Here is a 26,529-nt window from a genome sequence, read left to right as displayed (position 1 = left end):
GTAAGTTACAATGTAAACCTTTTAACCTTCATGCATGGCTGGTGGAAATGTAAACTGCTGCAGCTGTGTTGGAAAACAGCTGGTCAATTCCTCAGAAACTTTGACGTAGAGTTATCACATGACCCACCTATCCTACTCCTACATATATACCCAAGAGAAATGAGAATGTGTCCATACAAAAACTTGTACATGAATGTTCATTACAACATTGTTCTTCATAGCCAAGAAGTGGAAACAATCCAAATGTCTATGAATGGATAAACAAAATGTCATATATCTGTACAACGAGATATTATTTAGCCTCATTCGTATAAGAAGGAATGAAGTATTGATACATGCTATTATATGGATAAACATTGAAAACATACTAAATTAAAGAAGCCAGCCACAAATAGCCACATATTATATAATTCCATTTACATGAAATGTGCAGTAGGCAAATCCATAAGGACAGAAAGTGGGTTAGTGATAACCAGAGGCTGGGGAGAGGGGCATGGTGAGTGGCTGCTAAAGGGTGTAGGGCTTCTTTTCAGGGTGAGGAAAATGATCTCAAATTAAACTCTGTAAATATACTGAAAGTAACTGAACTGTAGACTTTAAAAGGCAAATTGCATGGTATATGAATTATAATGCAAGAAAGTTGGTTTTTTTTTCAATAAAACCTTTTAAAAGTTTATGAAAGGTGAATGGTAGTTTGTTTTTGTCAGCATCCCTCGGCAGTGAAGTCTCAGGCATCCCAGAAGTTACCTATACAGGTGTCATATACCGGTAAAATGCCCAGAAAGATATCATTTCTAGCAGAGTGCTTGGTATATACCAGCCATTCATATAGTTTTGAATGAAGCAATGGTAGAAAGTTTGAGATGGGAACCATTTATGCAGTAGACATGAAGGTCAAGCTTCCAGGTAAATTGTGAGAACCCCAGTCATGGGGTTGGATGTTTGAAGTTTATGACTGTAAACTCCTGTCTTCTGGATATTCCAGTAATATCAAGAAACCTAGAATGCTAGTTTCTGGGGAATATGGTTCCTGCTTTTAAAGAGTTTCCTGTCAATTTGGAGAGATAAATATATAAATTTGTGCATGGGATTAACTGTGACGGGTACGATGAACTGTGTATAGTGCTTTGACACTTGGAGCATATTCCCTTCAATATCCTCCTCACAAGAACACGTCTAGAGCTTATTGTGTAAATTTGATCGTAAAAGGCAGCCAAAGGATTTGGAGCCAACTCCAGGGAATACAATGGTGAACTCAAAGCACCTATATAAATTTGAAAAACTGTCATATGTTTGAATTTTGAAATGGATCACATGTTTAGTGTATATCGACTCAGGCTCCTTGCTCTGCTCCCGGGCCTCTTCATTCTGTGCCTTTCCTCAGGCCTTAACACACACGCTGGGAATCCTGGCCGTTAACATCCCATCTTTCTCCAAATGGTTCTCCCTCTACTGTCCAGAACTTCCAGCTGACCCGTTTTCTCATATTTTATCTTCCTGGGTATCTTACTGACATTAGAGACTCTACCCACCCAAAGTTGACTCTTTCCAGAGTTCTAAGACTGTCCTCCCCCTCCACTAGATGCTTACTATGGGCAATTTCACATGCTCTATGGCGTGCTCTAACTCCCATATGCACACATGGAAAATCTATATTTCTACCCCTCATTCTCCCCTGCCCCCAGACTGTATTTCCAAATGTCCAGATTTACTAACATGCAAAGGAACAGAATTTCCTCCAAGTGGTTATCTCCAAAGATGTCACCTAGTGATGAAGCTGATGGCATCTTGGAATCCCTCTTTAGGAAACATCTTCATAGTGTAGGTTTATTATAAAGCATTAATAAGTAATTTAATCAATTTTGTCCCCCAAATGGAGTTAGCCCTAGATATTATTATGTGTTTTGTTTTTTTTTAAATGTGACTCTAAATCCTTTGGCTGTTTGCAAATATCAAACCTACCTCTCAAACAAAGATGCACATCTATAGGGGTCATTCAAAAGAATATGCCAGCCCTGACTGGTTTGGCTCAGTGGATAGAGTGTTGGTCTGCGGACTCAAGGGTTCCAGGTTCGATTCCGGTCAAGGGCATGTACCTTGGTTGTGGGCTCATCCCCAGTGGGAGGTGTGCAGGAGGCGGCTGATCGATGTTTCTAACTCTCTATCCCTCCCCCTTCCTCTCTGTAAAAAATCAATAAAATATATTTTTTTAAAAAGAAAATGCCACAAGCATTTCAAAGGTGTGCAATTTATTATTATTGTTTTTATTTTTATAAATCTTGATTGTTGAAAGAATTCCATATGTCCCCCCCTTTTTTAAAAAACAGGTGGTAGCAGGATTAGAGGTATCAACTTGCATAACCTCCCAAGATTTGACAAGGACCACATGCATGTTCATAGATAAGCTTTAGTATGTTTATAAAAATCAGGTAAATTGCTTTAAAGTTGCAGAGTGCTATGGTGCATATTAGAAATATCTAGCCATGAATCCTAAGTTTGGCCTTTTAATTGAATAGCTTTGAACACATCTTCCTCGGCTCCACTTTTCTCATTTTAAAAGTGACCACAGAGTGTTGTGCGATGAAAAATTACATGCATGTATAGCCTGGCACACAGAGATTCATTAAATGACAGCTATTATTATTATTATTATTATTATTACCTCTCAGTGAAGTAAAAAGTTATCATACCCACAGTTCTCTGCTTGATAGAATCTACCACCAGCTGAGAAGAAAAGTCAAATTAGCTAGACATTACTTCCAGAAAATCTTTCATTATGAATGAAACACCATGGTTTGAGGGGACACTTTGGAAGACAGATAGGCAAATAAAGTCCTACTATTTTCTACGGGACATGTGTCAAAGATCTAACACTTTTTGTTTACTTGAGTATCAGGCACTATCAAATGCATTATTTTTTCCTTTCTTACTGGTAAGAGAATGGTTTACATATAAGAAATAGAATGGAATTTTACATTCCCAAAGTTAATATTGCCGTTTATGATTCAGTTCTCACCTTCTCATAACAAAATTATGAATAATCTTCTTCTCCATTTAGGCATGGCTCAATTCTCCAGAAAAAATTATGAGTTTTATGAGGATTATTTCAAATGCAGACATGAATTAAAATATAAAAAAAGGTATACTCATTGTTTTAATTTAAATATTTGCTTCATGGAAAAACAAAAATGATAGAGAACTCGAGTATAAAAATATAAATAAATATATTAAAAATTTTGAGCAAACTCATAAATTTCTAGAACTAAAAATATTTGATCAAATTGATGTTAATTCTCCAAGCTCTTTCTTGGATAGTAGTATTCAAGAAAAAAAATATGACATAAGAAAATAGAGACTTCTTTGCATATCACTTTAAAAGCTTAGGGGAAAAAATTATTGTTTTTATTTAGCTAAAATGGACTCACTGAAGCTTATTTATGTTAATGTTGCTAAAAGCTGATATATTTTTGATGGAAGTATATTTTGAATTAAATTTGGCCTGCTGAGGATTGTTAAATCACAACATATACAATCAAACAAAAAAAGCACAACAAGTTCAGTGTATAAGAAATACAAAATAGTATAAATAAAACTATTGCTGGGTGAGTCGAGTTGTTTTCCTCCCAAAGGAGCAACAGATCTCCAAAGCATTGAAAAGTATCTGGAACTTGCTCTAACAAATAATGCTACAGAAATAGCCTTCCCATTATAAATTATATGCTCCACTCAGTGAATACACAGTTCTATAGCCAGCAAAGCTGTTAATATAGCATCTGAAATATAAACATTATATGTTGCTTAAAGGATTTCTAAATTTAAAAGTTAGCCTTAGATTTAGAAGCCAGTCTTTCTTTAGAAGGGAAACAATAATTTTTTTTTTATCACAGAAATGCTAGGGATTACTTGAATGAGTTCAAGGACAAGGTTAAAATGTTAGACAAATATTAATTCCAGTTTTCTATATGCAGTGCACAGGTGCAACTTGAGCAGCATATTATATGGTATAATCATTAAATTCATTCAACCAGACCTTAGAGAGTTAAAAACATATATTCTGAGGAACAGGACTCCTCGGTCCAAAGAATGAGAATGAAACAGTGCAGAATATTTGTGTATCAAGGTGATTCCAGTTTCCAACTGGGAAAACAGGACTGTTAACACCCACATCCCCTGACAACTGTCCAATTATGTATATCACACTTGGCCTACTGTTTGCAGTAGAAGTAATCAATAAAGGATGTGGTTGAGTGAACATAGATTTTGGTTGAACCAATGCATGAAAACTTAATCATTTACTCAGAGAGAAGAAATCAAATAGAGCAGAGATGAAGCGGCCGCCGAGGGGTTTGTTGATTGTGCTACCAAGTTTGTGGGCCACAGATGAAAGCAATAAGGCAAATGGAATCAGTGACAGGAGAAAATGTAAAACGCTGCCCTTAATTTCATGAATTAATAGAAATGTTTTGATGTATTTTGGGGGGTCATTTTTAGGAGATTTCGCATCAAAGCCTGAATGTTCCATTTTAAAGAATATATGGAAATTACTAGGGCATGTCATTTCTCTCAAGCAAGAAGAAATTAATTTTCAGCTGTAACAGAAAGGTAATTTTCAAACTTGAAACTTTGTACTGATTGATTGAAAGATGTCCACTGTGGAAAGTTTTCTAGGAAATAACTGAACCCGAGTTTATAAGAAAATTTACAAGGGCTATGGAATAAACCCAGGCCAATTGTGACCAAGGTGACTTGAACAACTGTCATTTTTGTAATTTCCCCCCTATATAAGCCACCCTGATTATGTTGGAGAGTTGTGCCGTTTTAGTAAATGAGTTATTTCAGAAAATGAGGCCAAAAAATGCTGTAAGAAAAATTGAGGTTATTCCCCCTTCTCTATTTACTCAAATTGTCTGTCTACATATAATAATATTTACTTGGTAATTTCTCAACTCACTGTCTCTTTGTTTTATGGACTATAATTCTGGCTTTTATAGCTGTGTCATGGGCAATTGTTATGTTAGAATACTGACTCCTTTTTCCCCCCACTAGTATTTCAAGTAGGAAAAAAAGGACATTGTAAATGCCTATTTTCTGTTAGGCTGCTTAATGTTATTCAGACCAATAGCAAAAATAACAAACCCGGCTCATTATTAAAACCTGCATCAATGACTCTAATACCAGGGATAGTTCTAGCATTACCAACTGAGCAGCTCTACATTACCAAGTCCTCAGCCTGGAGGGAATGTCTGTGTTTTTCAGTTGAAATCACAGTATAAATTCTTATAACCATTTTAGAAGCTTCCAGCCTTAAAGCCTATTCACCCTTCATGCACGCTCAGCTGATGGCCTCAGACGCACACTTATCCCAGACATGGCTATCCTCTTCCATTTCCTTTAAAGAGATAAAATATGTTTATAGAGATAGGGCTTCCCATTAGTGAAGCCTGTGCAATTGCACAGGTTGGGAAAGAGATTTAGAGGTGATGCTAAGCTCCATATGCAGCTTGATTTATTCCTCAGCCGACACCACCATCATTTCCTCTATTTTTGTTGCACTCTATTTCTGCTAATTTGAGGACAGTTTAGGACTATGAAAGGGACATACATATATGTGTGTAAATGTGTGTGTGTGTGCGTGTGTGTGTGTGAATATGTGTCAAAAAACCACCAAGCCCTTGAAGCAAATTTTTTAAAAAGATCACAAAATTCATATCAAAATATTTCCAGTAAGTAGTGAGCTTGATTTACTAAGGCTTCTCAGATATTTTGGGTGCTGATGTTGCCTGTACAGAACTTTTGGTTTTGACACATCTACCCACCTCTCGAGTTATTTTGCACACACGGAGAAGAACATGCCAAGGCTTACACTCCCGGGAGCGCTCCTCCATGACCACCAGCAGCACTGCAGGTTTGGATTGGAAAGCTGTTGTGGACTTGGAACACTTTTGCCCTAAAACCTCACAAGAAGCATCTCCTATATTCTTGTGTGCTGCATGACATTATTAAATGTAAAGCCCAAAGAAATCATCAACAGCTTCATCTGCAATTTGGTTGATGAGAATTCTTACAGGTGGAATTAGTTTCATTTGGAATAAAAGTGAGCTAGGGAGAAGTCTTCCTGTCCATTATAGGTTTGCCCCAAGGCAGGTTGCTGGACTGTTGAGAATATTGGAATTGAATTGTCCCTATGACTACCCCAAACACACCCCACTTCATATGTCAAATCTTCCAAAGCAATATTCTTTTCCACACCTGCATCCCAAGTAATACTTAAGCAGTCAAATTAAAACATTAGATTGTCTGTTGTTGTTATTGCCAATATTTACGTATAATTGTTCAACTCCTGCCCAGCTTTTACTGTACAGACCAGAAATTCAAACCCTGGAGGGGAGACACTGAAATATCCCAATGAAACACTAGGCCAGTGATGGTGAACCTTTTGAGCTCAGCGTGTCAGCATTTTGAAAAACCCTAACTTAACTCTGGTGCCGTGGCACATAGAGAAATTTTTTGATATTTGCAACCATAGTAAAACAAAGACTTATATTTTTGATATTTATTTTATATATTTAAATGCCATTTAACAAAGAAAAATCAACCAAAAAAATGAGTTCGCCTGTCAGAGGTTCGCCATCACTGCACTAGGTGAACAGGTGAGAATTAGTTTAAGATAACCGCATGTCTCCAGAAGTTTCAAAAATAATTGTATTTTTGGAACCAAACACTTGTCTGTTCAATATGTTTACAAAAGAAAATATCTTCCCCTGGAGTTTTATCTCTCTAGTTATGTTGGGACACAATGTCATTTTGTAAAAATTATTTTATAAACACATTAACAGACACATTTATTTAAGTGTATGGGCTCAGGCCAGGTCTGCTACTACAAAGCAAGATAAATAATCCAGCCAGTTTTTACTGATTCTGGGCAGTGCTAACAGTAGGGCTAAATAATTTAATAATCAAATAGAGCTGGACAAAAGGGCATAGAGCTTATGTGTCCCACATAGGCACGAAATTGAATACATATGTATCTATTCTTTGTGTTCAAACATTTGCTTCTTTCCCGTTGTTATTTGTAAAGTAAAAGTGTAAGGGACAGCGGGGTTGCTCTTCCATGGTTGAGTCACTAATCTTTACCTGGAGGAACCATGACACTCATGTGGCTCTGCCTTCCGTGAGCAGACGTCCATTCTCTCCTTAGACATATGTCCATGTCCTTAACCATGCACCCAGTGATGACTGCCTTGCCTTTTATTTGGCATTTTGTAGGGCACCTTTTCGTTCATTGGTGTTGGATTTTAATATTTAATTAATTATTTATTTAGCACTTAAGGATTATTACATAATGATGACGTACTCTTACTTCCCTAGGCATATGATGTTTTCAATGACTTTTAAATAACAATTTTACCTTTTAAAACACCACCCTGTATATATTTACAAGTAAAATATAAATGAGAAGAAATTAAACTTGACACAATCTATACCTATATTATTACTACTATCATGATTATAAAGCTGTATCTTGTAAATAAGATAACATACCCAAAACCAAGGTCTTAACTTTGAAAACTTTTCTTACCAAATCTTAGACTACCTTGCCTTACATTATAATGCTAGTGGTGCTCCTATATGATGCAATGCTTAAATGGAGTGTACAACAGACACAGCGCAATGAGTGAAGGGCCACTCATATACTTTCCATGGAAAAATTTGTATCAGAGGTTTTTCATGTATACTTTCCTTAAACTTTCTGTTTTAAGTGAAATTTTGGGAATATTGTTTTTGCACCCAATTGTTTCTCCAGATCTGCTCTATGGAGAGATGTCTTAATGGAAGCAGCATGATTGAAGCATAAGTGGACAGTTTCCTCCAAGAGGAGATCTGGCAAGGCGCGATGAGCCACAGTGACTGAAGCGTACTATGTACTTCTATGCTCTCTGCTTTTTTAACCTGTGAGATGTGACCTGATTTTTCCCTTTCACTCAAGGTCATCACTAAATGTACAGAAAATAAAAAATAAAGTAATACAAAGGAGGAATAGACTGAGAAGACTTTAGACACATAGCTTGAAATACCACATTGGTTTAAAATAACTTATGATGAAAGGGTCACTTAAGAAGGGCACTGCTTAAAATTTAAGCAGGCAGTAATGGAAAGCGACAGACCTCAAACAATTTAAGTCTTTCACAGTTGAGTGAATTCACAGTGACAGGAAGACGAGGATGTGCTAACTTACCTCTGCAGGACTCTGGCTATGGCTTCATAGGCTCTCCCCAGGCTGAGGTCATCCTCCAGCTCCGTGGAGATCTCACCGTAAGTGTTGAGGTCCTAGCAGGAGGAGAAACATATGTGAAACGTACAGCACAGCCAGAGTGATTAAAATTAATAGTTGTTTTTAATGTTTCCATAAACTATTTTTTGTTTATTAAAAATTCATGTTGGTTTGGTTTATTTTTATCTATAGTATAACTTGTTTCACAGCATTCTCTTTAAGCCGTGACAGTGAGGTCTTACTTTCATGGTAATAATTCTTTTCCTGCACAATCCAAAATCGTCCAATTTATATAACTTAGGTGTGAATAAATAATTGAATGGCTTGCACCATTATTTTAAAATATGGGACTATTACCTAAGGTAATATAAAGCAGGTTATAATATTCTACTACGGGAGCTTAAATATCACTTTTCTTTCTATAAATAGCTGTTTGAAAAACATGAATTTAGGTGCCAGGCAATTTCTAAATCTATCATTTTATTAGATGCATTTCTCACAGTTTGTACACATATTCAGTATACACTAAAAGTATTTCTTACAAATGTACTTCATTACCAACAATCTCTTCAATAATCAAAAGATTATGGCTGCCACAGTCTAATGCATGATATTAATTTAATTTAATTTAACGCCGACATCATCTGTATGGTATCATTTTTCTTTTTATTCCTTTCCCCTTTCGATGGCCAAGAGAAGGAAAATACGTAAAACAAAGCCCCCATTCTTTCTTCTTCTTTCAGTGTTATTTGAACCAACCTATTACACACAGGAGGATACAGGAAATCTCCAAAGACCTCTATGGAAATCCTTTTTGTACATTTTCTAAGAAAGAATTAGTGAGAATCATTTGTCAGTGTTGGGAGAGTCGGTATGAGGGAGGACACCAAGATGAGCGTGGACCATGGCCTGAACTCGGAAGCTCAGATAATTAAGTATTAGAGGCAGTGTTGGTCTTCTTCTTTACTTCCTAAAAGTTAATAGTTGGGAAAAAAATTTAGAGAAGGCCATTGGGATACCTCATAAGATTTGGGTTTCCAAGTGAGTGCTTGGCAGATACTCATATTAAAACTTACTGATACATGCCGACCCAGTTTAATTCCCACTAAACCTGCAAAGTTCAAATGTTTAATTATCATTGTTAAGGCTTTTAATAAACCTGTATAAACCTGAGAATATTCTTCTCACTTGGTCTTGCATACTGACAACACCTAGACTTAGTTAGATATGCCTTGACATAGACCTTTCTGAATTAAGGGGAAGAACTCCAAAATTTTGTGAATTCATGAGGCCTGATTGAATCCAAGTATAAAAATTTAGAAAGCAACTTTCTAGTATCTTTTTTGGTCCATATATTTTTATTTGACATTCTAGAGCTTTAAGATTTACTATTATTTCAAAAATAGTTTGTTTTCAGCAAATATTGTTACCGTGTGCCAGGTGCTACATCATACCCATGGAAATCTCAACTAGTAGAGAGCATGCTTGCAGTCCTTGAGGCCTGATGCAATTGTGGGAATTAGTGATGACTGAAGACAGGTTTCTCCAGGGCTTACGGCGCTTACACTGTGCTACTCCCCCATGCCTCCGGCCACCAGAGGCCCTGAAGCAGTACAATAACATATGGGGGTGCCCAATTTTATTTCAGAGGTGGGACTCTTCAGTCCAAGGATAAGAGGGTAGGTGCCCAAGTAACTATAGGTAGATGCATCCATGTTGACAGCTCTCATCTCACACCAGTGTGCCATGCTTCCAGGGAACAGCAGGGCTCAAAACAGCTCAGTCTGGGGTTAGGTTTTGGCTTCAGACTTGATTCTATAGAAGCTTCTTCATAGAGCCAGACGTGGTATGGATGCTGGAATGAATACTAACCATAGAGTAAAAAGACTCGGTTCAAGTTCCAGTTCTTTCATGCTCAACATATGTGGGCCAGGAAGGCTCCCTAAACTTAATTTCCTCAGAAGTAAAAAAGAAAACCCACTTCTGAGAGCTGTTGTGAGGCTACCATAAGGTAATATAGAGTGCGACATTGTAAACCTTAGGACAGGGAGTCTCTGGGAATAACCAGCCATCGGTGAATGACTCCTGGTGAAACCTTTCTACCTCAAGGTAAAGACTCAAATTGTATCTGTGGTTTGAGAAAGTTCCTGTATCTCCTTTACCTACAAATAGGAAATACATAGTCAGTGGGAAGAACACAGGTCATCACTGGTCCAATAGGGAAACAGTCAATTACATGAAATCTATGTTGAGGACCTTGGTAAGTGCAGTAGAGGAGCTCATCTAAATCAAGGACAAGGACCCTGTTCCTCAGGAACATAGCACTATTGCGAGAAAGTAAAGTCAGGTGAAATCATAAGGAGAATTCAAGGCAAAACCCAGCAGATTGGTGAATTGTATAGTTCAACCTGAAGGGAGTAGAAAGGACAACGTTAAAATGAAAATTAAGAAAACCCATAAAAGTAAGTGGAAAGAGAAAGTGAGATTATGAATTCTGAAGAAAATAAAGATGTTTTATATTGCTCTCATAGTAAGCAACCTCAAGTGTCTTTTAAAGTCGGCAAGGTATAATTTAAATTTTAATAAATATTGATCAACTAGAATCCTTAGACAAAGACTAGAACCCCTTTTCAAAGAGTACTTCAAGTGATAAGCTACAGTGTGGAGATCTGAGGGATCCCCTGTACTTGATAGACTATCCCATGACACGCAATATGCTGGAAACAAGTCCAGGGCCTGGAAGATTAAAACCTAGCATCACAAATAGAAGAAGAAAGAAGAAAGAATCTCAGGTACAAAAAATTTTGTTAAATTGAATATTCATTATATATATTTAATTTTTATAGACAATGAACCTAATCAACCTTTATCAAAAGACAGAGGAAAACACTGATTAAGCATACTACAATGTAAATTTAAATGAACACCAAATTGTGCATGATAATGAGGTTGCCAAAATTGGAAAAGTCAGGTCACATACCTAATAAAAACTGAGTGCTACATGACCAGTAGATGAAATTGTTTCAATGATTTCAGTGAATAATGGAGATGAAGGTTTGACAGTGATTTCACTGCAATGAACTCTATCTTCCCACTAGAATGAAATTTATTTACTTGGAAAGATATTTTCAAATAAAATCCAAGTTCTTAAAATGAGATAATTTATATCAGTCACCTAAAAACAAAATTAATAGCAGCAGATATGAAAGTCAGGTATTTGTAAGTCACTGATACTAAAAAAGGTAACTACATGCTATTTTCATTTCCTCTCATTATCACTTTAAGAATTCTTAATAATGCTCAACCTTCAGGATTAATGTATTATACAAAGAACTCCTTTAGTACATTCCATTAGCTAAATAGATGTAACTGTAAGGTAGAATTATATATGTGTAAAATGTATCTATTATTTCAATTCAATTTCAATTACAGTTGACATTCAATATTATTTTTTACTAGAGGCCCGGTGCACGAATTTATGCATGAGTGGGGTCCCTTGGCCTGGCCAGAAATCAGGACTGATAGGTCTTGTCCAGTTAGGGTGGGGGGTGGGGGAGGGACCGTGGGAGATTGGCCAGCTGTGAGAGGTTGGATGTAGGAGTGTACTGACCACCAGGGGCAGCTCCTGCATTGAACATCTTCCCCCTGGTAGTCAGTGCATGTCATAGCGACCAGTCATAATGGTTGCTTGGGCTTTTATATATATATATATATGTATATTAGATATAACCCTGGTCTTAAAGATCTTACTATATAAGGCAATAAGACTTACAGACATTGAAATTGTATAGTGCTTTAAGTCTGCAGTAAGGACTAAAAATTTAGTCCAGGGACATTGACTTATTAAATACTGAATGGCTTCTATCTTCCAAGCTTCGATCTTGGTGCTAAGGACACATCAGAGAGTAATGCAAAATCCTTGCCCCCACACAGTCTACACTGTATTTAGATTATGAGGAGATGATTTGGAATGAAATAAATAAATAAGTGAATTTCAGCTAGTCATAGGAACATTGAAGAAAATACAACTGGGAAAGGCTTCACCTAGAAAGAGAAACTCAATCTGCATTTTAAACAAATGATAGGAGCTGGGTCAATAGTGAAGAGGGGCAGCTTGAGCAAAGGACTGGAGACAGAAATGAGTGATAAAATAAGGGGAAAAAAGCTTTACCGGGTACAGAGAAGCCACAATGTCCAATATAAAAGTTTCTTTGAAAGGTCATACATAGAATGTTTTGTCTAGTAACATGGACCAAGTAATCAAAGTTCTAATTGATGACATTAACTGACAGACTTTCCATGTGCAATTTAACTTTCTGATTACCAAGAAAGAATTTGGTTATTGTTCTAAAAGTAAGGCTGGTCATTCCATTTCATCCATTTATTCTACCTGCACATAAAAGTGGTCTTTTTCAGGACTTTTTTGTCTTTCTACTCTTGAGGCAGCTCAATGTGCTTGGTTAAAATGTGCCACATTCAAGATGCAGCAATTGGCTGCCTTGTTTCCCATGATTCCAAGTTTTCAAAATTTTATCTAGAGTTGTTCCCATGTCTAGGGAAAGGAGAGGAAATATTTTTCTTTCTCTCATGGCATAACCTAGAGCATGCACAACTCAAACTAATACTGATCGGTGGTGTGAAGTTTAAATGGGCCTTGTGCTCTGCCTGGTGTCTCTATCTACCATTGTCTCTGCAGGAAGCTAACCCAATCCATAGAAACTACTATGTAAATAAGTTCTTGCATCCAGTCCATTTGATGTGGAAATTTTGTAACACTTGTAGTGAACTCTAATCTTACCTTTACATCATATTTCTGCTATTTTTTCCTATATACAGTATATTCCTTCCTCCAGTTACCACCCTCCACCCCTCTGCTCTCTCTTAGTTATTTCAATATTTGAAATCAGTTGGGACTTTTACTCTGAGGGGATAGGCCAGGCTTTGGAAGGGCCTTATGGGATAATTAATCAAATCTCCCTCTGGGTGCTCCAATTTTCTCCAAATATCCTAAGCTTTCAAGTCAGGCAGGCCTACTAAGGAGCTGACATGTATCGAGTGACTCAATGCCTCAGGTATAAAATGGAAATGAATAAAGTCTACCTTGAAGGGAAGTTATGAATTTCCAATAAGATGAGGTGTTTAAAAGCACCCACTAAGGTCCTTTTACAAACAGTCCTCTGTGATGGTCCAGGTGGCACATGCACAAAAGCAGCCCTGACTCAGAGCGATCATTGCCCAAACTCCATAAGTTATTTTTTTATAAATCTAATGAGAAATTGAAAGGTAAAGAATAATAAGCCTGACATTTATATAAAAATGTGTGCATCTTTACCTATCCTTCCCCCCACCATTCCTACAAAAGTTTGAAACACAGTTATGTGTAGGAGACTTTTACAAGCTAAATAAGGGTACAAATGGAAAGCACGCATGATAAAAATAGAAGTATTTTTCATTTCATTAAAAAATCAACAGTACCACCCTGGCAGTGCGGTCTAATTGATTAGGCATTGTCCTGTGCGCCATAAGGATGCCAGTTCGATTCCTGATTTGATCCCCCATACGGGGTTTGCAGGAGGCAGCCAATCAATGTTTAGCTCTCTCATATTGATGTTTCGTTCCCTCTCCCTCTTGCTTCCTCTCTAAAATTCAATAAAAAAAACTAAAATAAAACAAAACAAAAAGTAAACCCACAGTACCCCCACTAAGGATTTGAATGAAGCAAATCCTTACTTTTCCCAATATCTAACCTGTCAGTTCTCAAATGGGGACAATTTTGTCCCCTGGAGATATCTGGCAATGACGAGAGACATTTTAGGTTGTCCTCACTGGGAGAGGTGCTCATGGCATCCAGGGAGTGAAAGCCAAGGATGCTACTCAATACCTCACAATTCACACGTAGCCCCTACAACAAAGATTTATCCAGTCGCAAAGGTGAATAGTGCTTTTATTGAGAAACCTTGTTCTCCTTGTGAGGCTAGCCACTCAGCTATTGGAGAGTTACGTGAGAAAACTATGGGCAGAGGTGACGCAAAATCTGTAACCTCTGCCTGCTGGCCAGGTTGTGTTTTGTGGGACAACACAAGTTGGTTCCCCTTCCCTGTGACAGTTCTTCCAATCCTGAAAGATGGCTGCTTTGCCACGTCAAAGCCCCCAGACTTTGCTCTGAAACAAGTGAGAACAAAGACCCAACCGTTTAGCTGCATTTGAACATTTTATTTGTAGTTTCGCCAGCAAGTCTAAGACTCCTAGAAGGGCTCAAATAAACCCACTTGGACAAAAATATGTCTGAAAAACCATAAAGGGGCATCCTTCAGATTTGTCTGTAAACAAGAAGTTATGCGTCCGTTGCCAGGAGTGCATTTTCTTAACCTCTTTCTTTCTTGTTCACATTGAAAAGCGGCACAATGCACATGTGGTTATACATCCCCTACACAAACTCCAAATTATGCCTTGTTGTAATGAAAGCTCCACACTGGGCTCAAGACAATGCATTACTTTGAGGAGAAAAAGGCAATGATACAGCTTCATTCTTGTGTGATAAGAAACGTAGAGATAAAAATCAAGTTGCCATCTTGAGCTTGAAATTGTTGTCAAATCTTATCGGAAATACATTTATTCTGATTCCTGGCAATCTAACCCCCGTTAGCCATTTCACAGTTGGTGAGCAGCAAGGATGTTTCTGCCTCATTTACAGTGTCTGAACCTGATTCAGACAATCACCTGCAACATTAGTCAAGAAATCGATGGCTAATGATTTCTGACAAGCACTGCAGTAACAGGGTGAGGACCAGACTGGGCAGCACCAGCAGTCAGAGCGTCTCCTGGAGCCAGCAGTAGGCAATGGTGGAAAGTGATAAAAACGAAGCAAACAGGGCTGGTCTCACATCACTTCAAGTCTCTTAAACACTTGGTGCACAGAGCAGGGCCCATCAGGGGGTTGAGGAGCTCCCCCCTGTCACTCACACAGTAGGGCCAATAGGGGAGTTGGTGCACCGCCCCCTGTCACGCACAGAGCAGGGCCGATCAGGGGGTTGGGAGGCCGCACCCTGTCACACACAGAGCCGCAGGGCGATCAGGGGGGTTGGGCGCTGCCCCCTGTCACGCTGATCCCGGTGCCAGAGGCCTCATGGCTCCGCTGATCCCGGTGCCGGGATCAGGGTGGGGGTCCCCACTGGGGTGCCTGGCCAGCCTGGGTGAGGGGCTGAGGGCTGTTTTCAGGCTGGGACTGAAGCTTTAGCTCGGAGGCTTGGCTCCAGCTCTGAGGCCTCAGCTGGTGAAAGCGGGTATCTGGTTTGTTTAGGTTCTATAATCTAAACTCTGTATCAACTCCAGCTCTGAGATCCCAGCTCCCTCAGAGCTGGTTTCTGGGTTTTTTTTTAGCTCTATATTTGTTACAATGTTTGAAACTGCAGGCTCAGAGGCCGGAAAGGCAGGTGGGAACGTTGCAGTCCTCCGTCACTGAAGCAAGCAAGCCTCATGTTAGTTTCAAGCTGCCTGGCTGCCGGCCGCCATCTTGGCTGACAGTTAATTTGCATATCTCACTGATTAGCCAATGGGAAGGGTAGCGGTCGTACGCCAATTACCATGTTTCTCTTTTATTAGTGTAGATGCAATGACCAGTGCTCTTCAAAATTAGCAAATTTTTCTTTTACAATCTGAAATTTTAAAGAATTTGATAAAAATTTAAGGTTATCCTTAAATTTCATAAACTGAATTAGAATTGCTAGTTAATTTCTCACATGCTAGGAGTTTGTATTGCATTTTCAAAAGGTATAAGGATAGTATTATACCTCAAAAACTTTCCAATAATCTTCTCTCACCTAAAACTCTCTACCCATCCATGTACAGATGATTCTCAAATTCCAAAATAATAAGATAAAATTCCACTTACAGTTAAAAATGAAAGTTTCCTAAATAATAAATTGGAATATATTGCTCAAAACTGCCACTTCCTAAGTTGGTGATACAGTTTTGTGCTGTGTTAATGAGGGACGTATTAATGAGGAATTTTTATTCTAATTCTCAGTTGTTATTTTTATACTATAAATCTAAAAGTGTGGAAATATTTATCCTGTACAGCCCAATCATAGTGTGAGTTATATTCTATAGCACCTTAAGAAGAAAAATTCTCTGCCCTTAAGCTCCTGTGAGAGAAATCCTTCGGAGGCTTTGTTTTATATGTTGCTAGGGGGACCTGGACCAAAGTGAGTCCAGTAATCTGTGAGGTGGCCTCATATAAAGTGTTCTGTTCAATGGGAGATTATAGTGATTATTTAGCCCAATCATGTTCTCTTAGGCAATCCAGACTCACTGAGAAGTTAGTGATGGCAGGAGTGAGAAGGTGCTCAGAGATAAGTGAACACCAAGACAGGGACCGAGTTGTGTCAATAGAGTGAATCAAACCGACGGCTGCTGCTGAGGGGATGAGAAAATTCAGCCCTTGTCTCCTAGGGTTCCTCCAGTTCCCCCAAATCTTTCGGTCTGGGAGGCCTGCTGATCCTGGGTATTCCTCGGATAGGGTCTCTCTCATTGCCACAGGAATCTTTACAATCAATTCCCTTACTTGCCGTAATCTGAAAGAATCTCCTTCTTATACCCAAAGAATAAAACTGAGAAGTACTGAGACATAAAAGGGTTCTCTGGAGCTAAAGTGGCAAGTAAATAACGTCAAGCCTTTTCCTCCTCTATGTTAATCAGTGAGAGACTATAGGTTGATTCTTTCCATGGCAACAGGCCAGTAGACACAGATTATATAAAGGGGTGGGGGTGGGGAGGAAGTTTGTGTATATTTTTAAGCTGAGAAATGATCAATCTCCACTTGGCTATGTTTACATGATGATAAGTGAGTGTGAACAATAATTCCATTATACCCATGATGACATTGAAAGTAATTTCGGTTCTCTGTTATTTATGGAGACCAAAGAGAGCGCTGGCAAAATGAATCAGATGATATGCCCACCAAATCTAATTTGACCAACTAGGTATTGTTACTCTCTTTTTAGGGCAGAAATGTCAACATCACTGTCCTGGTGGACTGTGTCATGCAGGCCTTCCACTCTCAGAAATGAGCTCCCTTCTCTCCATCTCCACATCCTTCTGCCCGCATTGGATTTCACACCCGACTCTTTCAGTGCTTGGGTACACACACACACACACACACACACACACACACACACATCACTTTTCTGTGCTTTTCTGTAGCACTTACCACAGCATTAATATATCTACTTATTAATATTTGTCTCCAATTAGATCATAAGTGCTGTAAAGACAGGAACCATTTCTGTTTTGTTCTCCATTATACCCCTAACTCCTAGTCTTATGTTAAAGTTGACAATTGTTGAATAAATATGGTAGAGCCTTTGCAAAGTACTGGTAATGAAGTACTTGCAGAAACATTAATGTGGGTTTCATGATATTTTATATGCTATATTATAGTAATTATATTATATATAACTATTTAATTGGCTTAAAGAAGAATAAGCTCTTACGTAAATTATTATATAAATAGAGGCCTGATGCACAAAATTCATGCAAGAGTTGGCCTTCCTTCCCCCGGCTGCCAGCACCGGCTTCCCTCTGGCACCCGGGACTTGGGCTTCCCTCCAGCCGCCGGCAGGCATCCAGGACCGGGGCTTCCCTCCAGCTGCTGGCAGGCACCCAGGACCCAGGCTTCCCTTGCAGCCCTGGCTTCGTCCAGAAGGTCCTCTGGAAGGACTCCGGAAGGACGTTCGGTCTAATTAGCATGTTATACTTTTATTATTATAGATATTAATATATTTACATAACATATTACACCTTATTATATATTTATATCATATTACATAATGTTTTACATTACATCTCCCTTTATTAAAAAATAACTTTATAACTATGGTAAATGGAAACTATATGAAAATTTTCAGTTAATAGCCAGTTCTGGAGAGTTCAAGTATCAGAAAACAAGCCAGATTCCCAAAGGAGGATTTAAATGATTTTTCAAAATAACATAGAACCCCTATGTAAATGTGTGCTTGTTTCATCTAGCCGCATTCTCTAATGAATGTGTTTCCCCATTATGAGTGCACGTGGCCTCATGCTCAGTGAGCACAGGAAGATCAGAGGCTGAAATCTTGTTAAGTAGCCATGGTATCTTGAGGAATAAATCTTCCAATCTGTGGAGGGAATACAAAATATCTTTTTCTCTTTCTTTTCATCTAGAATGATGACAGACTAATGTAGTTTCTACTTTGATAAGTAAGGAGTTAAGACAGAGAAGTAAACCGTGAAAAGTCACTAGCGTGGTGACAAGCCGAGTTCCTCGGCCTTCCCCAAAGTGGTCACTGTAGCAGCCTTCTTCCACTTGACCTCTGGACAACATGGTTTATGGGACCAAACCAATGAGTGGTTTCTATCAGTGAGTGACTTCCTCGATGGTTTTAATAAACACTAATATTGTGACTATTTCTCTATTTCTTCATGAACCAATTACCCCTAGGAGATTCGTCTTTCCCTTGGCAGGAGAGCCAGCTTCTACTCATAATCCTTTTTACTAGATTTCTCCCTCATTGAAGGCAGGCTTCCATAAAATTCCATTTTCTTTCCCCTTCTCAGAAATCCATGAGAGCCCTGAAAAACATTTGGAGCATATTCTCTCTGCACAATTTAATAACCTTTCTACCACAAGCCATTATTCTGGTAAACTCGGTAAACCCTGATTTAGATCCATGATGTAATGATTTCCTATCGGGCTATGCGAACACATTGAATCTTCCCCGAATGCTTGCATGCAGAGGAAGCTTTGTCTATTACCCTTTCACCGTGATAAAAGAGACAAGAAAGCAAGTTATGAGTCATTTCCATTCTGACAGATGAGACAATGAGTGGAAATGTGACGCCTGCCAAAAGCTTTTATCAAGTAGGTTATACCAGCTAGTAATACGTGTCAATAATGAGTGGCTGGAATCTTCGGGGAAACGGTGGCAATATGAAACGATTTCTGATACTTCTGATGGGGCTCTGCCACTCTTGGAATTCCCTGCCTTCCCAGTAGAGTTTTGGCCTGACAATAAACAACAGTTTAGTACTTTATCTAATCCCAGCCAGGAGGTGAGTCCAACAGCAAGCTTTTGCAGATGTTCACATCCAATAATCTATCCATAATTGATGAAACAGGGAGGTCAGATGTAATGGCTGCTACTGTTCCAGCAACAAATAAATGGTTATTGACAAAACAAGCCAGTGTGGCACAGAGCGCTGAGCGGTGACAGGCACGGGACGGATTCCTCAGTGAGCCGTGTGGCAGGAGGGCCATGCTGACACATGAGCAGATGGAGGCAACTTGGAAAGGAAAAGGGAGGTTGCTGAAGTGCGGAAAAAGATGGAGACAGGCTGAGGAGGAGAGGAAACTGAGGAGGAGAGGAAACTGAGGAGCAAGCCCCGGGGAAGGCTGCGGACTTGGGTAAGTATGAATGCATGAGCAGTTCAGAAATGCCTTGGAACGCGTGCACTGGGATCCAGATGTCTGCTTGCTTTCACCACTCACACAGCTGGCTGTCCAACCGGGCAGCCTGGGTGCCTCTGACACCAAAGTGGATGCGTGGAACCCTCGGTGCCCAGACCCTCCCACGGAGAGACATTCGTTGGTACTCCACTGAACACTGAGGCTTCCTTTTCTTCCCCCGTATATTAATAAAGATCTAGGAGACTCATATATGCAATTTTAAGATAAGCCAAAGATGCAAAATTGTGAAGCTAGAAAATTTCTCCAGACTGGGACTAATCCTGAAATACATGCAGCTTAAAATCAAATTTAATGCAAAGAAATGTGACTGAAAGGCAAAGTTTTTTTAAATAATAAAAAGTAGACACTGCACTCTATTCACCTCAACCTAGGCAAAGGATAAAATGAAGGCATTAATCGAGTTTACTTTTATTGACTGAATAAAATTCAAGATATTTGAACCTAAATAAACAATGAAATCTTATACTTCTGTTCTGGGGCTAAAAAATAATGTTTTCCCACAGTTTACTATGTAATATTATAAAATGAAGAATGGTAGAATGAAATGGTAGTTATTATTGCTATAGGTAATCATAAAGAGACTTGGGACACAGATGTTTTAAATATTAATATTCCTAAAATCACTTAAATCAATTTAACACTCTTTAGTGGTTTATTTAGAAGTGTGATTTATTCTCTACTTTGCAACCAATGCCTTTGATCAGCTCTGAAATAACGTATGAGCTGAAAATAAAAAGGCAAAACAAATTGCTGCTACCGTTCTTATAGTAAGCTTTAGGTTTTATAGCATAAAGTAGGAAATTATCTTTGGCGTTTTTAAATTATTACCAATACTTAGAAATGGAGATTATAGAGCCCAAAGGACTGGTGGAGATCATATCTGGAATCCCTTGCTGGTGGCCCTGCTTCCTGAGCTCAGCCATCCTCCCAGCCGGGGTCCCTTCATTGAGCAGTGTCGCCCTGCTCCAGTCCCCAGGACCACGCCTGTCCCCGACGTGCCGGGGTAGAAGCTTGGTATCACATCAGTGTGCGTGGATTATATTCTGATCTCAACCCCTGTTACGGTGACCTGGCTCTTACCATGTCTGTTTAGACCAAGCCCCCACCATGTGTCCTAGCCCTGTTCTCATGAGCTGTGTCCCAGTCTTGTTCTTCTTGATTGAATCTCTGTCTTGATACCTGATCTGATCCCTACTGATTGAAAGTCTGGAGACCTACCTTGCTGCCATCAATATGCTCACATTAGGAGTCCTGCTCCTGATCTCCAGCCTGTGGCTTTGTGCTTGTCACTTGCCTATGGTGGTTACTACCATGTATTGAGCAAAATCCACATGTGCAAGTATTTACATTTATGGTGCATTTAATCTTCACAATATTTCCATTGTACAAATGAGAAAAATGAAGTGCAGAGAGGTTGAGTGACTTGCTCCAGAACACACGGTCCTAGAGTTGGAGGAGGAGAAAGAACCTGAACTGGGCTTATTGGTTTGTGACTCCTGCTGCTGGATTACGGCAAGCATGTCTATGCTGACCTAGACCTTCACTCACAGTGTAATGCTTCACAGTTCCTGGAAGCCAGCCTCTAAACATCTACAGGAGCGCCTACTGCACACTGACACCTGCCAGTCTAGATGTTAACTTCATGTTTGCCCAGATACAGCTTTGCCTATTACCAGTTGCTATTTTTTCAGTCCGTGGCCTAATTATAATAGTCAATACTGAGTATTTATTCTGACATTCATCTGCCTACAATGACCCCATTTCCACTCAGGAGAAAACGCCTGGCTTCACAATGGCCAGCAAGGCTTCCAGGATCCCACCCCTTCTCTCCTTTTTTTTAAAAAAAATATATTTTTATTGATATTTTTACAGAGAGGAAGGGAGAGGGATAGAGAGTTGGAAACATCGATGAGAGAGAAACATCGATCAGCTGCCTCCTGCACACCTCCTACTGGGGATGTGCCCGCAACCCAGGTACATGCCCTTGACTGGACCTTTCAGTCTGCAGGCCAATGCTTTATCCACTGAGCCAAACCGGTTTAGGCCACCACCCCTTCCCTCTTTGACTCTGGCTCCTCCTGCTCCGCTCCCTTTTGCTCTTCCTCAGTCTTGCTGGCCCCAAGCTTCCCGGGGACACTGCTGCCATTGGGCTTTGGCCCTGACTATGGCCTCTGCTTGGAACATGTGTCCCTCACACATCTGCCTGGCTAACTTTCTCATCTGCTTCCAGTCTTTTCTCAAATGTCAAATTCTCAACCAGACCTTCTCTGATCACCTATTTAAAATCTTCACCCCACCACTTGCTTTGATGCTCCTGAAGCATTCCTCTGTTGTATTTTCTTCTTTTTTTCTAGAGTGCTTATTATTATCTAACATACTATCTCATTCACTTGTTTATTACATTTAATTTTCATTATCAGCTTTTTCCAATGGGATGGAACCTTCAGGACCACAGAGATCTCTGGTTTGCTATTGCTGATAAGCCAAGTGTCTAGAACAGGGCTTGGTAATAGGTGCTCCAAAACTATGTGCTGAATAAATAAGTCACAGATTATTCTTAAGACTACCCATCAACTACTTTAATTTTCACAACATCCCATGAGTAGGCATTAATATTTATTCTTATCTCTTTTTAAAGGTAAGGAAACAGGTACATAAAGATGAAGCTGTTGGCCAAGGTCATACAAGTGGTAAGGACATGAACCCAGGTCACCTGATTTCAGAGGCAGCACTCTTATCTGGCCCCTCCCACCTCAGTGCCAAGATAGGGCCTATCAATACCACCACATAGATGGGCTCAAGTTCTAGCTCCTTTTGGTACCACCTGTCCTACTGTCGACCAATATTACAACAATTGTGCCCTGCCACAATGTCGTTGAGGAAGCTGAACAAAGCTTAATGACTTATCCAGGCCAAAGAACTTGGTGACAAAACCAGAACCAGAACTGGAACCTAGGATGTCTGACTCCCAATTTGGTGGTCTTTTCTGGTACTTTCAAAATTAATTTGAAGATCATAGTGATTTGCCTGGGTAGTACTTTTCCATTCCCATGTAATCTATTAAAATAAACAATTAAAAAGTAATTTTGGCTTTGCAACATTGTAACAAATATTAATGTTCATTTACATAATATTTCAAAAGGAAATGTTTATTTTTGTAATATCTATGATATTATAAACATATAAAATGAACATAATAAATAGTCACTCTGCTGTAAGCTAATATAAGCTCATAGGGAAAATGAATATGTTTAATTAAATTTAGGGGAAATGTATAGTTAAATCATTTGCAGTACAATAATAAGGACCAATAAACCATTATCTCTTTACTGTTCTATTGGAATTTTTATCAACATACTATATTAATAAATAGCATCTTCATTTTACAAAGCAGGATGCTAAGAGATTTGTCTCTGATCTGGTAAGACAGTAGCGGTAGCAGGAATAACAATCCTTGCACTAATCCAGCAAATTATACTTTTACTGTTCTATAATGTTCACCAGTATTTATTGAGACAGTAGAGTATGCCAGATAGAGTTCCAAATACTTTCTTCATATTAATCTATTTAATCCTCAAAATTACCCATAAATTAGGTACTAGTATAATCCTTATGCTGTCAATAAGTAAACCAAGGCACAAGCGAGATTAAGTAAACCGTGGCACACAAGGTCACAGGATTAGAAACCAGGGGCCATGTTCTTAACCACTCTATTAACCCATGATAATGTTTAAGTCGGTAACAGAGAATTGAAATCTACGGGAAGGACCCTATTTCCCTTCCTCTACTTCATTTTACCCAAAAAATATAAGCATTCTGCCCTACCAGACTGTTCAACTTAAAATCAAACTAACAGTACTGTTTATGCATGTTTCCTTGCATTTCCTAATTGTTTCTGGCAGATAGTAAATTTGCATTGGGAGCAAGAAGAGACGGGTTACTTAATCTAAGTCTCGGTCTTCATCTGTGAAATGGGAGTGAGGGTAAGTAGAAAATACTAATAATATCTGCCTCTTAGGGTTCTTGTGAGTATTCATGGGACGAAACATGTAAATGATAAAGCTGGTACTGTTCTAGGCACATAGCACACAAAGACACACTGGTTGCTATTGTTGCTCCTGGTAATGATTCTCTATCAGTTAGGGCTCAGTTGATTTCACTGGACAAAGACCACCCCAATCTAATTTAGGCAAAAGGGTAAACTAGGGACTCAATGCCACTAGGAATTGCTCTCTCCATTTCTCATCTCGGTTTCTGTGTGTAAGCTTTATTTTCCCACGGTCCTTCATGGCTCTGGAGGCTCCAGGCCAACTTTCTCACCAAAGAGGACTGGCTCTGATTTGAAAAGACAAAATTACCAGGCAAGCAACCTGATTGGCTTAGCTTGTTTAGGGAACCTTTCCTAGAGATTGACTGGGGTGAGAAGTAGTGGTGGTGGGAGGCCTATAAATCCAAGGTTAAAGGGAAGACCACAGCCAGCCAAAGGCTGCTGTCTGCCCAACGGCTGGGCTCATGGTACGCTAGAATTGCTGGAGAATGAGTGTCCCTGGAAGCAGCTCTCAACCGATGAAGGATGGGAACTGGTGGGCAAATACCCCAGCTCCCTTGTCCCTTTACTGGGGTAATTGGCTGGTTTCTACACTGGCTCTCGGTGTCCAGCAGGACTGAGTTCCATTTTCCCACAGCAGTAACTCACCGGTGGAACCGCTCCCAGATAAACTACTTGTACTCAAAGCCGTATCTCGAAGGCTGCTACTGGAGAAACCCAAACCAAGACATCACGGTTGTTAGTCTAATAGTCCAAAACTTCACCTCTCATGGCCCACGCTTTTACAGAAACTCAAAGAATGCCTTATAAGCTTTGCAAAAAAAATATCTGAATATTGTTTTTAAGTAAGAACTGTAAAAACACATTAAGACTACAATGAAAAAGATTTTTGTGAGTAAGTTATACTGTTATTTACTTTGAAACTCTAACACAAGGATTGAGTTATTCACACTCTTTAGAGCAAGATACACGTTAATCATTGGTCAATAAGTTTTTATCAGTTGTTTTTAATAAATCTGTCTCCTTCATCCTTCCTCCCCAGTCTGCTCCCTTTCCCCTCTCTGATGTGTTGCCTAAGAGTTTCTCTGCAGTGTGGGACTGGCTTTCCATGGGTTAATCATCCTGAATCTCATGCATCCCTTCACTTTCTACACCAGCTTCCGCCTCTAACTGCACTTCCTGTTGTCTCACATCCTTGCTAAGCTTCCATACCTCTAAATTATGCTTTTATATAAAAGAATATTAATGTTCTCCTTTAAAATACTCACAAATAAAAACTGTTACCTACATTTATATAATCGACTCTTGATTATTCAGGAGCTGAACACCATTTTGTGGGTTGTTTGGTTTCTTTGTCACCTTCCTTCTCTTTATCATTGGCCATAATCATTATCATTTAGGGGAAAAGGAGGGTATATAGAGGACATTCATAGGACAAATGCAGATTTAATATAGAGCAAGTTCAGTTTATTAGTTATTGACTAAAATTTTATGTTTATTAAGTGAAACTGTGAAATTATTGGGTAAAATAGTGCTCTAAATACACAATTGAATACTAGGAGTGTAGCATTAATGTTATTTTAAAGTCTATTATATGTTATTTTTATTGAACACTAATTATACTGAACTATAGGCCCAGTGCACAAATTCGTGCACCAGTGGGGCTCCTGTGCCTAGCCTGTGGGATCAGGCCAAAAACGGCTCTCTGACATCTCCTGAGTGGTCCTGGATTGCGAGAGGGTGCAGGCCAGGCCGAGGGACCCTACTGGTGCATGATCAGGGCAGGGGAGGGATGTGGGAGATTGGCCAGCTGGAGAGGGAGTGTAGGAGGGCTACTGGGTGTGTCCAGCCCATCTCACTCAGTCCCAATTGACTGGACCCCAGCACCAAGCTCACCTACTGGTTGGAGCATCTTCCCGCTGGTGGATAGTGCACGTCATAGCAAGCAATTGAGCAGCCTTAGCATATCATTAGCATATTACACTTTGATTGGTTGAATGGCCGACCAGATGACTGGACACTTAGCATATTAGGCTTTTATTATATAGGATAAACTCTAATATCCATATAGCTGTTCACTGAAGATCAAGTAATTGTCTACACAGCAAATACATTTGAGAATATTTTGTATATTTTTAAGATGTTGAATTACATTTTTCTTTCTGAAGTGACCCCTATTGTGTGGTAGAAGAAAATATAATTTGGCTCAATCTGGAAGGACAAAGTAGGATCCACATACTATTGCTGTTTAACATGTGAGTCTTATAATCATCTCCAGGTTCTTGCCGGTGCGATGCCTCTTCTTTTTTTGCAGCCTCTATATCAACGTGCACTAACAGCTAAGCCGCTGCCTCTAGGTCTGTCACACAATTAGTCTTCTGATGAACTATGCAGGTCGCTTTATTGCTCCGGAGAACATTTTCTTGTGCGAGGCCTTGAACTTTAAGGAGTGTACATACATTATGTTCCATATGTCACTACTATGCCGTATAGTTGATTAGGTACTTAATTTTCAGCGTGTTGAAGTTTATCCTTTTAGGATGAACCAAATAAAAGTAACTATCCTTTTCTTTATTTTCTCTCAAAATGAGTATTGGGAATTTTTTGCACTATTTCTAAAAATGTGAATGACTGGAAATAAAATGTCAGCAGCTTTGTAAAGAGCTACTCCAGCAGCACTTTTTATAATGAATAATAATAATCATG

General features: G+C 39.2%; 1 protein-coding gene across 1 annotated transcript in view; it reads right to left on the bottom strand.

Annotated features, from left to right (window-relative positions):
• TTC29 (tetratricopeptide repeat domain 29) overlaps positions 1 to 26,529 on the bottom strand; it is a 148,514-nt gene that overhangs the window by 53,138 nt on the left and 68,847 nt on the right. The window contains exon 9 of the mRNA XM_015568061.1: positions 8,237 to 8,328. Within this exon, the coding sequence (XP_015423547.1) occupies positions 8,237 to 8,328 (92 nt within the window). The remainder of the gene's footprint in view (positions 1 to 8,236; positions 8,329 to 26,529) is intronic.

Source organism: Myotis davidii, unplaced genomic scaffold (genome assembly GCF_000327345.1).
Source record: "Myotis davidii unplaced genomic scaffold, ASM32734v1 scaffold323, whole genome shotgun sequence".
Lineage (NCBI taxonomy): Eukaryota > Metazoa > Chordata > Mammalia > Chiroptera > Vespertilionidae > Myotis > Myotis davidii.
This window is presented reverse-complemented; position numbering and strand designations above follow the sequence as displayed.